General features: G+C 45.3%; 2 protein-coding genes across 7 annotated transcripts; both read left to right on the top strand.

The window, feature by feature from the left end:
* Positions 1–2,464: 2,464 nt before the first annotated feature.
* On the top strand, positions 2,465–17,096 carry LOC112567060 (acetylcholinesterase-like). 6 transcript variants are annotated; one of them, XM_025243576.1, is made up of 6 exons: positions 2,465–2,804; positions 12,053–12,826; positions 13,367–13,633; positions 14,404–14,670; positions 15,017–15,186; positions 16,695–17,096. In XM_025243576.1, the coding sequence occupies exons 2-6, from the start codon at positions 12,761–12,763 to the stop codon at positions 17,002–17,004; spliced, it is 1,080 nt and encodes a 359-aa protein (XP_025099361.1). In that variant the 5' UTR covers positions 2,465–2,804; positions 12,053–12,760; the 3' UTR covers positions 17,005–17,096. The 6 variants fall into 6 exon arrangements, with proteins under 6 accessions (XP_025099361.1, XP_025099356.1, XP_025099358.1 ...); XM_025243571.1 differs by having other exon boundaries at positions 2,468–2,804; positions 14,353–14,670; XM_025243573.1 differs by lacking the exon at positions 2,465–2,804 and adding an exon at positions 4,375–4,568 and having other exon boundaries at positions 14,353–14,670.
* On the top strand, positions 12,063–12,672 carry LOC112566988 (neuroligin-4, X-linked-like). The gene is made up of 2 exons (XM_025243421.1): positions 12,063–12,622; positions 12,666–12,672. The coding sequence occupies exons 1-2, from the start codon at positions 12,063–12,065 to the stop codon at positions 12,670–12,672; spliced, it is 567 nt and encodes a 188-aa protein (XP_025099206.1).

Genomic DNA, 17,096 nt, shown 5'->3' with positions numbered 1-17,096 from the left:
ACTCATATGTAATATATAATAATGATAGCTTCTATAGCTTCTAAACCTTAAACGCTGAAGTTGTTGACTCCTGATAAGAAATTTTGTGAGAAAATAATTTTTAAACACTGGTTTTCTAAGTATAGTTTATACACTGGAATGAAAACTAGAATCTTTGTACCATTGATGAAAATAAAGATGAACTATCCTCCAATAAAAACAGTTTTTATTTTCCTATTTTAACTGAGTTTTTTATGAATATGGAAATTTTGAGTCTAAGCCAAAGTCTTTCTTTTCTATGTAGACTACTGTAAGATAAAATAATTTAAAACAACAGAATGGTGCTCTGTATTATTTCAAGTCGGGTGTTTGCTATTTCCAGCGTGGTGTTGACGTCCACTTCTGAGTTCATAGGAGTAAGAAGTTTGTCAAAATAAGAGTTGTGTCCCTTAGGCTAGCGAGGGAACAAGTCATCACGGAGCAGTCAAGAGGCTCAGGGTTCAGATCTCGTCTCGGGACACCTTTCCACAGGGCCCGGGGTAGGGGGTTTTCTCCGGGTACTCCGGTTTCCACCCCTTCTCTCCCCCCACCCCCACATTGCGAAATCGGCACAAGGTGGAAGCACTTTCCTACTAAATTAACCAACCAACTAACCAACCAGTCCCCAGTAGTAATGTACTCGGTGTTGTATTATCCAGACAACAGCATTCGCTGATGCATGCAATAAACATAAGTATAGTGACACGAAAGCGAATTTATTACTTCAGACTTGCACGATGTGAGCTTCTGGTGGTTTACCTCAAATGTTTCACAACCTACGAAAGACTTTCGTTATCCAGTCCCTGGGTAAATGGTGGAGGTAGAGCGATGAATAAGTCTTTTTACTTTTTTAAAAGTATGGGTACTTGAACGTAAGTAAAGGAAACACAAACTTTGATTAGTGAGGGCATCAGGAGAGTAGGCGGGAGGATGCAAAAGCAACTTTGCTCTAAAATTCGGATCTTATCTATCTGCGTGGGCAGAAGGGAAAAAAAACGAAGAAGCCCCTAGAAAGTTAGAGTGACAGGCTCAAAGATATGGTTGACGAAGAGCTCAAGGGTGAAGGTCTGCCGCCATGCAGGGTTGTAAGAGAACTGCCAGCACGAGGAAGAATGTTACACAAGGTTTCTATGTTCAGTCCTTCTCTCCATCCCTCGATATGAGCTCAGAAACCTGTGAGGTTAGTTTATCTCTACATCTCATAATATTCAGAAAAAGCACACATTGCAAGTTTTAGTGTTTTAGTGACCAGAAACAAACGTGTTACCTGAATATTTGCTTTCTTGTGAAATAATTGCTAATAGTAAAACTTCTTTAAAGTGCCGGTACAGCAGTCCACACCGACTTTTTAAAAGTTAGTTGTTGTGATTAGCTGCACTAAACGCGTTTTACGCCCTCGAATTTTTCATTTTCAGGTAAACACATCGGACAAGTGAAGATCTAGGGCTGTCATCCAGGTAGGGGAGTTAGTCGAAGAATATTCCAGTGCCCCTTGTCAGTTCCAAACCTCATCACAGAAGCCCCTCATCGTTGCTCTTCTCCTTTTTTAAAAAAATCTCTAAGAATAGATGACAGATATATCCATACATCTTCTAATCCTGTTACTCGCGTGCATGTCGCTCATCTATTATTAAAGGGTCGGGGGAGACAGAAGAGAGAAAGAGAGAGTTGTGGAGGTGGGAAGTCAGGGAGGTAAGGATCAGTAAGGGGGGAAAAGAAAGAGAGGAAAAAATGAACACAAAAGAAAGGGGGAGATAATGAAGTACCGAAGAAGAAAGACATGAGAAGAAGAAGGAGCTAGTTTCAACAGCCGGGAAAAGTATCTATCTTTAGCTACTTTCATAAATAAAAATATTTATCCCCTGCTAATAGCAACTCTTAGCTCAAGGTGATAAAAGAAGAAAGCGTTGCAAGAAAGCACGTGCTATCATTAAAAAAACATTAAACGAGAAGACTTCAGCCGTCCCTCCTAAAAAAACGGTTGAAATGCTTTATTATAGCTATTGCTGTTACGATTTACTCAATTTATAGGCTGGCGGCTATTTATGTTGGGAGGATTGTTTATATTTTACATTATAAACGGTCTTGGGGGTTGTCTTGACGTTGACTCCGCGCTTTGCATAGTTTCTCTCGCAACAGATGCACGAGAGTCGCAAAGTTACCTGCGTGGGCGCAGCCCTTCGTTGGGGAAGACAGAGTTGAGGGTTGGTGGTGGTTGGGTTGCGGGGGGAGAGAGCGAGCGCGAAGGATGGCGAAGCCAGGCTCCTTCCACCCTCACCCTACCCCCACCCTCCTCTGCTTCTGAGCGTGAGAACATCCGGCGCCCGTGTCGGCACGCGCTGCTCACGAGCGCTGCTATACACGCGGTGCTCATTATCCTAACGCCCCCCAACCTCCCCAACCATCACCCTCCCCCTCCCTCGCCTACCCACTCCGCCAACCGCACTCTACCCTCCAACTCCCCGAAACACGGATGTAGCATGCCCAGGTGATGCATTTCTGCTCCACCAGCACGACCAGCGTCCCCCCACCCCAACCCACATCAGCCTCCATCATCAGCAAGACCACTAGGGAGGGTTACGAGACTGGTGCCCTGCCGCCGTCGCCATAGCGACGCCGAGCCGTTTTCAAACGTATGACTGAGCGCAAGCACTTCGCGGAGTCGTGCAGTAAGAGCAAAATCTGTTTTGGGTTGGGAAGTGAGCACAGTTTACAAAGACGTGGCTGTGGGTTTTCCCCCCAGCCCCTAAACAGATGTCAGACAGGTCCTCGAACTCCGCTCAAAGGTGAGTTACATAACTGTTGTTTTTTTTTAAAGTTTGTTGTGGTTTAAGGACCGTGCAAGGTGGTTCAGAGAGGGAGAGAATGAAGGTGTAGTTTAAGGGAATTTAAGTGCAGCACAAATTAGGAGAGTTGCCAAGATGAAGAGAGTTTTAGTCAGGTGACCAGAGATTGTGAGAGTTTATTTACATTTTGTTTTAGTAGCAATAGGGGTTGAGATAGGAAAGGGCATGCTAGAGGGACCGTTTGTTCTTTTGCTCCTCGACAAGAAGAGAAAGCCGAGAGAAAAGGATGTATACATGGACGCACACGTGTATATGGATGCGTGTGCTCTTGTGTGTGTGTATGTGTGTGAGAGAGAGAGAAACCAATCAAAACATCTGCTACATCATGTCTTTAACCCTCAATTATTTTTTTAAGTACATCAGTGCATTGTGATGTTACTAATTTCAAGTCAGGTGTTTGCATTTTCACGAATGTGTTGACTTGTCCAATTCTGATTCATAGTTTCTTGTGTGAAGCTTTTTGATTCCTCCCATTTATCACGTGACTAGGGAAGTCTTCCAATCACTAGTCAAAATAAGATTGGCTGAGAAATCTGCGGCATTGCTTTTAATCTTTGTACGAGAATAATGAACAAGAAAAGAAGACTAGAAAGATGCACAGCGAAATGCGGGTGGATTATCGGTTAACCGCATGCCCTGTGTAGAACTTGAACACCTTGTCCTGTTTGGATCCAGCTTGATAATCGGCGATTGGTTGAAACGACTGTCACAATCGCATTGAAAATGTCGGAGGTTCGGATCTCGGCTCCGACACACGTTTTTTTTTTTTTTTTTTGTACATACCTGGCCTTCATGGGTTTCTCCAGATTGTCCTATCCTATTTCATCAACTTTTTTTCTTTCTCTCTCTCTCTGTGCTTGGGTGCGTGAGCCTGTTTCCTGCGATGTGTGTGTTAATGTATGTTTGTCGTACTGACAGTGGTAAGGAATGGTTCTGTAATTAAAGAAACAACAATTTTCTTTCTTTATTTATTGATTGATATACATGACTTTTAATAGACGCAGGTGCCAGCTGTGAATGAATTCCCTAAGGCGAATGCTGCTTAGCTTCGTAGTTTCAGAAACTCGATCATCACATTACCTGTTACAGATCACGGACAAACTGCCGGAAGATTCAAACGCGCATGCGTGCCTACGTGACTGTTTCGTGCGCGGAAACGATGCGCACAAACATCGTGTGGCGATCTCAAACTGTTAGTCCATCAATCACTCCAGCCTATTCTCTTCGTATTTACTTGACCCTTTTACTGACCGAGGTCACATGTAGCTGTCAGGTCAGTTTCTAAACTATTTAAAACTCATGAATTAAAAAAAAAATCTGTTCGTCTGCCATACGTTCATCATTTTATCTATACATCGTTCTTCTTTCTCGTTTGGCACCTGTTCCAGTTCGTAATTTGCGTTAACACTCAGAATGGTATCAGGAATATGAACTGACGAAGTAATGGGTTTTAGCACTTTTTGGGGGGGGAAAGCAATTATCTTTTGCGGGCACAGATATAAACGTGGAATGGACCATAACGGGAGGAACAGATGAGGAGCTCCGGAGGTCGAAGCTGGGGTCTGCACTGACGACGGCGGCTCTTCTCGTGACAGCCGCATGTGTCTGAATGTTTATGTTGGCCTGATGCGTTTGAGATAAACAGTGTACGCAGAGGATTCCTTGAAAGTGGACATATTTTTCCAACAAAGCCGTTGCAGAACGGTAGGTAAACATTGCAGCTGTACTTTGTAATGATGAAGTGAGAGTGTGAGTGGTAGACTTGGGGGGAAGGTGAGGTAAAGGAAAGCATAGGTAGAGATGGAAAATAGGTGTGATGTACGGTTTTGGAAAATTCTGTCTCGTCTACTCTTCCCCCAAACTTTCTTCCTCCTGTCTCCCTCCTCCAGTGCTTGGCGGTGAGCAGCTAATTATACTTTCGGCAGGAGCTACCTACCCTGCCCTTGTTTACTGCTCCGACTTTGCTACGGTAGTGGCGCTGGTACCTCAGAAATAAACTGCTTCTGAGACCGGCATCTGCTGCTGCCAGTAAATCAATGTAGCAACCGTCCGCCTGCCAGTGTCTCGAAGGCACTGAGACATGCCAGACTGTGTCATGGCCAGTGGTTCCCAGTAGCATCTCCATGGTGACTGCCGCAAAGTCGATGACGTGCCATGTGGCCGTCTTCACACATTCCTGGACCACACGTTACAGTGGAATTCCGACTGTATGCTAATGCCACAATATAAATCTTTTCTCTTTTCCTTGGTTTCTCCTTTCTGTCCTTACTTGTCTTACTTTGTTATGGGAAGATTTTGAAGTTCAGATGTGCAATCAAGATAAATTAGGGAATTATTTTTGTTGTCGATTGTCGTCATCAAAACGATTTTTCCCTCGTCAGCCTCTTAAGTGGCAAAACGGTTAGCGCCTCGGGATTTTGACCATCTTGGGTTCAGATCTTGTTTCAGGCACTCCGTTCTTTCTCTTCTTTACGTAAAACAATTTGGAGCACGAGTACAGCCAAGAGGGGTTTATCGATGTGGAGAAGACAGCTCGACAGATAAAGTATTTTCTTTTCAAAAAGTCAATTTATATTCTTCGCGAAGTAGTAGAAAAGATGGCAGCCACCCTAGAACTGAAGCACTTCATGCACGATCGTAATAAAAGGTTCGCTTGAAACCCCAAATTGTAAACGGAAAGATTTAAAACGTCAGCAGCTGTAAGTTGAGCCTGATGAACAACCGTTTTGACTTCTTTAACTGACATCTACAGTGCAAGCTAGTTGTCCTTACATAGGGATTCTTGGAAGGGAAGCTGCCATCGTAAACTTCGCTTTGAGTGCATTGAGAACGGCTCCTTGTCATCCCTGCTGTGAATCTGAAAGGTTTCGGTCACATTAGTTAGTGTACTCTAGCACGCTCTGACAGTTGAAAATACAAACCAGTCTCGTTAGTGGACTGTCGTCCGAACCGAGAGGTCTGCCGGTTCGATACCCGTCCGGCGCAGTCGAACCAGCTGTCGGGGATGAGCACCTGACTCCACAGAGGGTTGTGGAAGGGAAGATGGCGAAGTACAGGAGATAGGTACCGCTCTCATGTGAAGATGACTCCGAAAAAAGTATTTCATTTTAGTAGGCATTGAGTATATTATGTGTCTAGCTGCTTGGTTTATAGAGAAGTGCTTCTACCCTGAGGTAATTTCTGGACATCGGGTGCGGAGAAGGGATGAAGAAGGGGGTCGGGTTGCAGAGAAAACGCTCGGTAGTCGTGTTGGGTTATTCCCGCGCAGAATAGACCAGTGGCGAAATCTTGTCGAAAATATGTCGCGGATGGCAGGAAACTGGAAAACCCGATTAAAAAAAAAATCTTGTTCTCAATAGTCCTGTCCTTGAGATAGAGCTGATGTACCTAAACATGTTATGTAAAGAGGTGGGGAGGGAATTTGGGAATAGCTGCTCTTTTGTCTTACCTTGAGGGAAAAAAAGTGTTTGGATTGGGAAAACCAGGGAAAGGCAGAAAATTTCTCTCCAGGAATTTATGGGAAGAGAAGACTGTAACACAAAGGTGTTTGCTTCATCAAGGATTTCGAGGAACAAGCAGACCAAAGCGCAGCACTATCCCACAATCCTCCACCAGCGTCATGGCCATGCACGAACTGATGGAATGAAAGAGGAACAAAGCAGGCGGGTGCAGGCATCTGGTGCTCGGAAGTCTCGTTGTTGTCCTGGGCCCCCTTCCCATCCTCAACCCACCCACCACCCGAACTTGACGTGGCGGTAACTGCTTAACGAGGTTCCATGGCCCTGCGGCGTTCATGGGTGGGTGTTTCTACTCGAGAATGTCTTGAATAAATATGGCATATCTAATCTTTCTTGGAAACCATGATGCTGGCTGCAGCAGGGATTTATTTATTTTCTTAAAGTGGTTAACGCCGTGCTTTGGAGCAGTAGAGAGAAGATTCGCTATGTTCAGATATCTGTAAACGTGTTTGCTATGTCATTTATAAGGGTAAACTACTACTGTAATGTTCACGAGACTTATCTATATGTGGATTAATAATGTGTATGTGTTTATGTAACAATGTTGAATCGGGTTTTGGCACTGTCGTCGTGTTTGACTTTTATTCGTTTTCGGTTGTGACTACGTCTTCCCTAAAGTCCACTTTGGACTCATAGGCAAGAAAATTTGTTCGTAAGTACATTTAATTATTCTCATTATTGATGAGATATGCAGGCTGCAGAGTGTCATGAGGGATGAAAGCAATGTTTTTTCTTTTTTAAAAAAATTGTAATGATTGACAACCATAACGCTTTATAGTTTTCCTGTACTTTCGAGCGGTTCACTGGTTAAAAGAAAAACTCCTAAGAAGTAAAAGAAACATTTATCCTACTGAAAACCACGTTTATCCTGTGCCAAGTGTACCAGGGATACCTGTTACCTGGACACCTCAGGACACCTCATTATGAGCAAACGCACGTTTATCCCGCGCGAACTCTCGGTTTGTCCTGCGCGAACGGCGCGTCATTCATGCGCAGTGACGTCTGCATGTGCGCAAACACGTGCTTACTATGTGTGAACATATATTTCTTCACGCAGGAAGACCGAAATCTCCGCAACAAGAACACTGACCCGCACTCTACAGGATAAGACTTTGCTAGGAAGAAAAAAAAAACCTATAAACATAAATCAAGCAACACGTGACGTCCTCAGGTGTCGCAGGTCGCTAGGTCGCAGAGGAGGCGAGGGAGGGATGTGTGTGTGTGGGGGTTGCCAGGTGTCCGGGGAGGCTTTGCTGACGTGGCCCCGGGCGTGGGGAGGCGCCCTGCCTGAAGCCGATGAAGGAAGCCACACCGGGACCTTTAACATCTCTTCGCGCGAAGCGAAGGTGTGAGGAGGAGGGTGAAGAATGATGTGCATTGTAGGAGGGAAGGAAGGAGCAGGAAGAGGCTTCCTCGGTGACGTACATCTTTTGCCTGCAGCTTTGTTTTGTGTGTGTGAGCGCGCGTGGATGGGTGGTAGCTCGGGGTCTCACTGCGATTGTTTGTCGGTAACTGCGGTTAAACGACCGTTCCAGTTTTGTTTGAAGCTTTAAAAAAATATTTTACAAATAAAACTGTACGTTTGGAAGCAAGGGCCCTGCGGACTTTATTTATTTTTTTTTTAATGTGATGGCTGAATTTTAGACCATAACAACATTATGTCACTGACCCACCGTAAAGTGTCTGAGAATATTGGTTTTGGAGAAGTGAGCTGAAAGCTTTTTTGTAACAGTTCATATCTTATATTTTCCAGAGCCAAATAGTTTTATCACAAAATACGTGTTCAGTGGTGTAGGAGCCAAGGAGGCAATAGGGGCAGCTACCTCCCCCCACTGAAAAATGTTAAGCTTTACTGTGTCCTCCCTTTCAGCCTTGAGCTCCCCCTCATCCTCCAAGCCAAGCATCTTCCTACGCCTCTGGTGTTTTACCTGAGAAATTCGATTAGACGGCTCTTCTTGTAACTGGAAGCCATCATAAAGCCATTATGAACATTAAAAATCCATTGCATGGAAGCTGTCTCTCTTGAAGAGCATCAAGTAGTGGCAAGGTTACAGCATCCATGTAAGTGTGACAAAATATTTACATTCTTTACAAGAAGAAATCAACAAGAGCCGAATATTCCCGTTACTAAACACGTGACTGTAAACATGTGAGATATATACGTGTGGAAACTTGGTGAGATTGGTCTTTGAGACAAAATGTCGCGTGGAGATAAGACTGTTTGCTTGGGATGTCAAGATGGTCCTCTCCACTTCCATCCCTGGCACTAACACCTGTCTGGTGTTTATGTTCTTCTTTCTTCATTTTTGTGTGATAATGTAGCGGGGACTATAACCTAGTGCCGACAGCGTCGAGAGGAGGATTAGGCTGGAGACAGTTTTACATACGGTTGATGGTTGTCTGACTGTTAAAAGGTCTGGCGAGGTGCAGTTGTATTCCACAAGTTAACACAAGATGACATCTCCCCAAGTCTGGGTCCTTGCTGTCTTCTATTTTTCAGGATACACGCCTGCAAACATCAGCTCGTAAAGTTCAAGACCAAAAACATAAATTACTTTGTCAAAACCTCAGTCCATGGGAAATCTGGGAACACATCGTTATCAGTGTACAACCGTGACGTCACAGGTTGGACTTCTTATCCTGTATGGTGATGCTCGTTAGTGATGTGTCTCTCTCGAACCGAAGGGGAGCTTGCCGAAATTTTGAGAGATTGTATCTTCCATTGAGTTTCATCAAGTTATTAGACAAAAAAAGATATATGTACCTCACGAGGGTTTCTGCATCGTGAATTATTATCCAACGCAGGTAATATGTCACTGAGGTATTACATTCTGTCTTGAGTTTTGTCGAATCTATTGTAAAAGCAGCAGATCGTCCATCATGGAGTCTGCTGGATGTAATAGTGCCAATTACAAAGGTAACATAGTCCAGAGGTGAAGGTGGTCCTTAACCTTTTCTTTCTAAGTCATTGGAGAGTGAGGCGTTACAGAAGTGTTACAGACCACACTTTTCTCGGGGACAGCGTTTTTTTGTGAGGACGGTGCCAATCTCTTCCTTATCGCTGCCAGACCTTTTCCCAACCGTCTGTGTTAGTTCCTGACAACCAGGTCGATTTGGGAAGGTTTGCTGCACCACAATGATATCGTATCCGCTCTAACCACTTGACTGTGAGCTTTCTGTGAATCATCAGTCTAACACATGTTGTCTAGGGTTACAACAGTACATGTTGTCTAGGGTTACTGCAATACTTGCTATCTACTAGCGTTACAAAATAATAATAATGTAATCTAGCGTTACAGCAGCACACGTTGGTTAGTGTTATAATTTTGATGTCAAGTAGTGCGAAATGTGTCGTATCCAAGGCGGCATTTTGATCACGGGAAGATAGGTGGACTTTGTTTACATTGCTCTCCTGCCTGCGCTCAGACTTGCAAACCACAAGACTCGTAGCTGCTGAGTGCGGCAAGGTCACTTCGACCCACCTGCCGGCCCGCTGCTAGGACAAGTCATTGCCGGCTTTTGCGAGGAAGCAGGGCTGTGATGCTGGTGTGCCTCGTCTCTCGGGTCTGTATACAGTTTCTGACTTGCTAATAGATGCATGCATTCTTCCCTTTCCTGTTAAAACCATCGCCAAACTTCATCTGGCAGCGGCAAGATTGGTGAATCGGATGCCATCGTACAACTCTCATTGTTACAGGATTTTTTTTTTTTATATTATAGTTTGGGGGTTTTATTCGAGGGTGTGTCACTCCTTCGGCTTGCACATAATGTGAGGACGCGGCAATATGTTATGTCGTAAAAAAAAAACCCTAACCTTGCACTTCTTGGGCAGAACAGATTTACGCACCTACCATGCAGTGTTCTTCTCTCACAACTTTGCCTGTTGTGATGAAGATATTGTGGACCTGATGAGCGTGGTCGTCATCACCTGTCGTGCAGTGTGTCATTAACTAGATGTCTAGATCGCTGCCCCCATTAAAAGGTGAAGACCATCCGGTGACCTCGGATAACATACAGAAGAAGGGGATCAGAGGCCGCTCCAGGCTCATGGTGGCCCTCGGTGGCCCCTTCACCAGCCAATGTTAATAAAACCCAGTGGCGGCCCATTATATTGTCCTTTCGGCAGAACGTTATGCGCTATAGACTCTAGACACCTGAGTAAATACAGCGGACTAATTTAGAAATACATTTTTTCGGCCACATTGTCCTCAAATGTGTCATTATTTTCTCTTTTTTTTTATATATTTTGGTATGGCGGCCCCAGGGATTTGGCGGGCCTGTGCAGATGCACTTGTATATGCCTAAGGTCGCCCCTGAGGGTGGACTGGTGGTGGGAGTCAGCTGTGAGCTTGTACGTGGAGACACGTTTAGTCATCATTCCGTAAGCGTTTCGTCACATGGCGACGACGTTTGTGCAGCGACTACGGCGCGGCTTCTCTCAACAGTCAGACGCCACGCCTAAGCAAGGATGTATCGTCGTCCCATGGAAACATGTTTGCCAGCCCCGAGACAGGAAAAGGGTCATGAAGGGTGAAGTCTAGTCTTCGCGTTCTATCTTTCACGAGCTGTAGCAGTGACGTTATTGTTTCTCAGATATGGCGTCAAAGAACATCCGTGACGACACAATCTCACGCAGATTTTCTTCGAATTTTGACGTCAGAGCAGACTTGCTTCATTGTCATCATCCTTATCCCGGCTGATGAGCGACATTTTCCTGCCGCTTAGAAAGATGCTAATACAACACAAACCATAAGGCTGCCAGTTCCCTGGCAAACAAACAAAAACAAAACAAAAGAAAAACACGTGGCCTCAAGAATCTTAACAGCTGATATCCTGACGGAACTTTCATTGAAGAGCCCAATTTCATTCAGAGATAGAAGAAAAGCACGTGAGTATGCAGAATGTTTCAACTATTACTCACAGCGGAAGTATGCTTTGCTCAAGGTTTACCTTTACTTGCCTTGTCTGTGTGCTGTGAAGACGACAAGGAGGGATTTGCTTGCTTCTCCCACACCCCCATCTTCTTTCTGTGGGAGCTTTCGCTTGTCTGTTTATTTGTCCCAGCTGTTGTGCACGCGTCAGGCAAAAGAAGGAGCGTTTGTGGCCGAAAGCGAGGCTTTGTCGGTGAAGTAAGGAACAAGAAGACGACGACTACTTTTATAATGTGGATATGGTGTACATTCTGACATGCATTTTATATCAGTGTATGTGTGCGAGCGCGTCCATGAGTGTGACTTTGTCCGTGTGTGTTCTCAACATGTACGAAACATACGCAAATTATTTGTGTTCAAGAACATTTTATTAGCGTCCTTGTTACATCTGATTTCTCTTCACTCCGGTTCCATGAGACAAGCGAGACCATCTGTCAGTCTGGCGCCACATCTGGGGAAGTCTCCATCTCTGTTTCCGTAATGTTCTCACCTTAGCCTGCTTGTTTCTTTCTGAGCATTGTCCAACTTCTTTGTATGCCGTGACCGACATCCATGAACGGCGCGACTCGTGACCTAAACTAGTGACGTACGTACTTGTTTGCCGAATATATATATTGAAAACCTTGGTCAAACGTTCTTGCGGTTAAGAATGGCTTTAAAGGCAACTCTAAAATGTCGTCACTTAAATTCTTGCTTTCTCTGGTAATTTAGTCTGATGAGCGTTTTGTGATCTTTACAGTGCCGCAAAGATGCACGTCACCGCGGCCGAGGTACGGACGACCCCGGCCCTGCTGCTGCTGCTAATGTGGCAGTGGCTGCTCCTCATCATCCCTCCGTGCAGCAACGAGCCGCTGGTACTTATGATGGGGGCCAAGGTGAAGGGTCTGGAGACGACTGTGAGCAACAGGACCGTGTGGAAGTTCCTGGGCATCCGCTACGCCAAGTCAACGGCCGGGCTGGAACGCTTCCAACGCCCTCTGCCGGCGGATCTGCTGGCGGAAATCGATGGCACCCGCTTCGGCGCCCGGTGCCCAACGTCACCGTTCGACTCGGGCATGTCCGAGGACTGTCTCTTCCTCAACGTCTACACCCCAAAGGAAGCCCGCAAGTTGCCTGTCCTCGTCTTCATCCACGGCGGTGGCTTTGTCTCCGGCTCCTCCAACGACATTGATGGCGAGGTGCTGGCGGCTGAGGGAGATATCATCGTCGTCACTTTTAACTACCGCCTGGGTGTCCTGGGCTTCATGTGCACTGGGGACAACTCCTCGCGGGGAAACTACGGGTTGTGGGACCAACGCATGGCACTCAAGTGGGTAGAGACTTACATCCAGTACTTTGGCGGGGACGAGAAGAGTGTGACTTTAGCCGGCATGTCCGCGGGAGCCGCCAGCGCCGCCATCTTGTCACTCTCGCCGTTTCGCGGAACTTGTTCCGCAGCGTCATCCAAATGAGCGGTTCTGCTAGCAGTCCTTGGGCACGGGTCTCCCCCGCCATGGCGCTGGAAACAACGAGGGTATGTTACTCTGTCGTCTGCCCCTGTCTCATCTTCCACTTTCTTTGTTCTTTCTCTTCACCCTCTCTCTTTTATTCACACACACACACACGCACGCTCGCATCCACATCATTTACGTGGAAATGCATGCACTTGGTTTTGTGCCGTAAATATCTCTTACTATACTACTCATGCAGCTTTTTTTCTTTTTTTAAAATCTGTTGATGGCGAACAACGATGAGGTCAAAACAGTTTGCGTGGTTTTGTTAAAAGCTTTTGCCTCAAGAGAAATGTGTGAACGTCTGATGAAACGTGATATTTTATTTGCGCATGCCCCTCTAGACAGGCTTTTTGCCTGTTGAATAAAATATTCCCATTCGTATTTGTGGGATGATTCCGAATGGTTCGGTTTTCTTCCTTCATCTTGATGTGGGAAGATAGAGCACCCACTCCCCCCAACACACACACAAGCACACTTATGCCATCCTTACTCTCATTCATTTCTCCGCTAAGACCGTTGGAGACTGCCTTTATCTTTTCCCCTCCACCCATCTGCCCCAGATCCTGGCTTCCCGACTGGGCTGCCCGTCCTTCGCCAAACTGCCAACGTCCGCGCTGGTCAGCTGCCTGCGGAACAAGCCCGTGGCCGAGCTGACGGTGCACAGCGAGGTGATGTGGGATGACACGGCACGCGCCCTGGTGGACTACGCCTGGGTTCCTGTCCGAGATGGAGAGATCGTGGTGGACGTGGAGACGGCTAGCAGCTTCCAGGGCCCGCTATTGGCCGGCCTTGTCAACAACGAAGGAGGAACAATGCAGTCTTGGGAGGTACGTCTCTGCGGCTACGTGAATGGCAGGAGGATGGTTTAAAAAAAAAAAGAAAAAGAAAAAACAAACAAAACAATTGGTAGAGGGGTGGGGTCGGGGGTTGTCCTGTCAGTTATGACTGCTTTTAACACGTTCAAGCTTGGAAGGCTAAACATTTCTAAAGTCATGGACGTCACATCAACGTGCACAATAGGTGCACTTGTAAGTCACGTAATAGTGACGTGGCGAACCATCTGTACTTTTTTTTCATGTGACTGTCTACACGCCACTGGTCTACGTAATCTCGTAACTGAGAGGATTGTATTCTCCTTTAGATGTTATCTCATCATTTGAGAATTGCAAATTACGAACATTACCAATTATCAAAATTACTAACTATCAATATACATATTACGCGCTTGAGCTTTATATCAGCAATATAAATTACTATTTTGTGTGTACTCATGACATATCTTCATATACGAGTTACTTGTATCAAAACATTCATTGCTTTCTAACATTAGTTAAATTCCATGCTCATTAACAGCAAGGTGCTAACTACTGAGGATTTAAAATCTTAACTGTCAGTAAAGCTACAGAATAAAACAGCACCCAAACAAACAAAAAGATAGCATATGTTTACGTACGTGTGTTTGCGTACGTGCATGAGTGCATCCATGTGCGCTCGTTTTTCTGTATATGCTTGTGCGTGCCCATGTGTTTGTCCATACCGCACCAAGGTGCCAAGAGTGTCGGCGGTGTATCCCGAAGCGGAAATTATGTTGATGCAGCGGTCGTTCCTTCACCACAACCTCATCCCTGCACTCCTGCGACAAGCCTACAACGTGTCCACGTCGACAGCTGCTCTTGTCGTCGAGTGTTTCTACTCCAGCCTACCGGAAGCAGTAGCCGCCTCCACCCGGCTGCGGCATGACGAAGTCAGCGACTGGGAGATGAGCGAGATCTTTGGCGACGTGGCCTACGTGTACGGCACCCTCAAGGACCTTAATCGCTTCTCGAGCACGCAGGCCAGCTTCTTGTACTACTTCGACCACCAGGTGATCTTTCCTTGACATGAGTGCAAGAGTAGAGAAAATAAGAAATAGTTCTTATTCTGGTGGAAGACAGGTTATGTAACCTTAAACTAACCTTTCTGCACTGAGGGGTGCCTCCTGGCACGGGGCCGGCTGCAAGGTCGCGCTAGTGCTGGATGACGAAACCTGGTAGTCAGCAAGCATGTTATAAGCTTTTTCGATGATTAGTAAGCTGTGCACACCACCCCAGTTAGCTAGTCAGCTCAGGTTGAGGCTCAACCTTGGGCCTATGGCTGGAGACATCGGATATGTTTGGAATTACTACGAAACAATTCTTTGTTCACACTAGTGTTGTTTCGTTGTGTTGCAGACCAACAGACGGCGAGTCCGCGGGATCAGGCACGTCGATGACCTGGCTTATCTGACTGGTTTCGTCCAGCCTTTAGCTTATACACTCGACTTCCGGGGCAATATTTCAGAGGAGGATCTTCAGCTTTCACGCCATTTCCGCCAGCTGATCGTCAACTTTGTCAAGAACGGGTAATGCTTGCAGCATCCTTCTATGTAGATGAAATTGCTGGAGATACCGGCTTGTGCACGAATTCAAATCTCATCAACCATATCCTACAGCCCTCTCCCACTAGTCGTCTCCACAGGTGTAACGTTGGTATTAGAGTAAGGAGACTAGCGTTTGTAGTAGTAGAAAAAAGGGTGCGACCCATGGCAGGGTACAGCGTCTGTCTGAAAGTGGGGTGGGGGTTGCATTTACTCTCCATCTTGCCTTATATGTGAGAAGCATACCGTTTTCAAGTTTTGAATATTTCTTCGTATCAACTCGATTTTGGGGATTGGTAGTTCTGCTGAATCTAAAATACAGTACCCTAATGGAAACCGGATTAATTCGTTCAAAGAAAATGCCTATTTACGTATATAATATATACAAAAACAAAAAAAGTACTGTGTACAGTACAGTAAATTGTGTTTCATTACTGTACCTGTACCAAACTTTATGGGAGGAGGGAATGAATGTGAGAGGATGGTTATTGTCACTGATGACGCAAGCAAGGCGCGCTAATGAACGCATTAAGTTCGATGTTCGAGTTCCAAATATTTTGTTCGATTCCAAGACAAATTTCTCGAATTTCCTGGTCGAATACCGATTTGGTCGAAAGTCAAGGCGTTCGAGAACCGAGGTATCACTGTGTGTTTTCAAAGTTTAACTCTGAAGAATTTATTCCCCACCTTCCTGCACCATTTCAGTTCTACACCCTTTATTATCATTTCAATTCGATTGTAACCTCTGGCTATAAAATAAACAGCTCTTTAAACACGAGCTCGATCCTATGATCGCTAGATAATGGTTCCCACTGCAGTGGTGTAGGAAGGTGCTCAGCTTTCAGGGGTATGGGAATGGCATGCTGATAGTGAACTACGTTGTCACTCGCACATTATGGGGGAAAAAAACCCGTGTGCGTGAATGCAGCAATGCACACATACCCGCACGTACACGGTGGTAGCATAGTAACATCGGCTGCTTTCAGTGTAAAACGACAAAGCTTAACAAAAACAAACCCCATTGAAAACTAACTCACCCAGTTATCGTAATCACAAGAACTTGTGTTAATATTCATATTAAGATAAACTTTTTAATCATGTTAATCACATTTAAAGTTTGCAAGTCAGCAAGAACACCCCCCCCCCAAAAAAAAAAAACAAAACCAACAAAAACAAAAACCAAAAACCCTGTCGTCTGTGATTAATACCTTTGCTTTGTAGTAGTGTATGTTTTTCCTTTGTTTTAGATCAAAGGCTAGATGGGAAAATGCAAAACTTGTTTGTTCTGCTACCCTCATAAAATTTAATACAGATTTGTTCTGTCTCTCGGCTCCTCTACCTTTTTCGTACTTCGTGACAAATCACATCTCAAACAGTGATCCAGGGAAGGGGAAGCAAAAAAAAGATTTTCTTGTTCCTCTCAGTATCTTTGTTGAGGGGGCAGCGCACTGCTACAACAAATCATTACTCACGAAGTAAACCTAACATTTCAGGGAACCCAACACTGGAGGAAGACCACCGTCGTGGCCAGTGTGGTCGCCATATACAATCAGGAACGGCGACTATCTGGTCATCGGGCGCTCGCCCAGAGTTGCGCCCCATCTAAAGTCGGATCGCATGAACTTCTGGACATATGATTTACCACCGCTGCTGACCCCTTCGAGGAACGTGTCTGCGAAGTGGCGAGAATGCTTGAGTTCCACTATGAGAACATCTGGACAACAACCAACAGACTCTGGAACGCTGCGATACTGGTTATTAAGTGCCTGCCTGTGTTTTACATTAGCTGTTCTAAACAGATGAACTCTGTGATAACAAAAAAGTATGCAGTAATTGTCAATGAGCGCAATTGATCTCACCGGTTGAATGTAATATTAAACAGTTTTGAGTTCGTT

Source organism: Pomacea canaliculata, linkage group LG6, assembly GCF_003073045.1.
Source record: "Pomacea canaliculata isolate SZHN2017 linkage group LG6, ASM307304v1, whole genome shotgun sequence".
In the NCBI taxonomy this organism is placed as follows: domain Eukaryota; kingdom Metazoa; phylum Mollusca; class Gastropoda; order Architaenioglossa; family Ampullariidae; genus Pomacea; species Pomacea canaliculata.
This window is presented reverse-complemented; position numbering and strand designations above follow the sequence as displayed.

Bases quoted from the DNA above. Each gene is read 5' to 3' on its own strand.
- LOC112566988 (XM_025243421.1), top strand. From the start codon at position 12,063: ATGCACGTCACCGCGGCCGAGGTACGGACGACCCCGGCCCTGCTGCTG.
- LOC112567060 (XM_025243571.1), top strand. From the start codon at position 12,761: ATGAGCGGTTCTGCTAGCAGTCCTTGGGCACGGGTCTCCCCCGCCATG. The intron at 13,634-14,352 runs GTACGTCTCTGC...TACCGCACCAAG, and splicing joins GAACAATGCAGTCTTGGGAG to GTGCCAAGAGTGTCGGCGGT. The intron at 14,671-15,016 runs GTGATCTTTCCT...GTTGTGTTGCAG, and splicing joins TGTACTACTTCGACCACCAG to ACCAACAGACGGCGAGTCCG.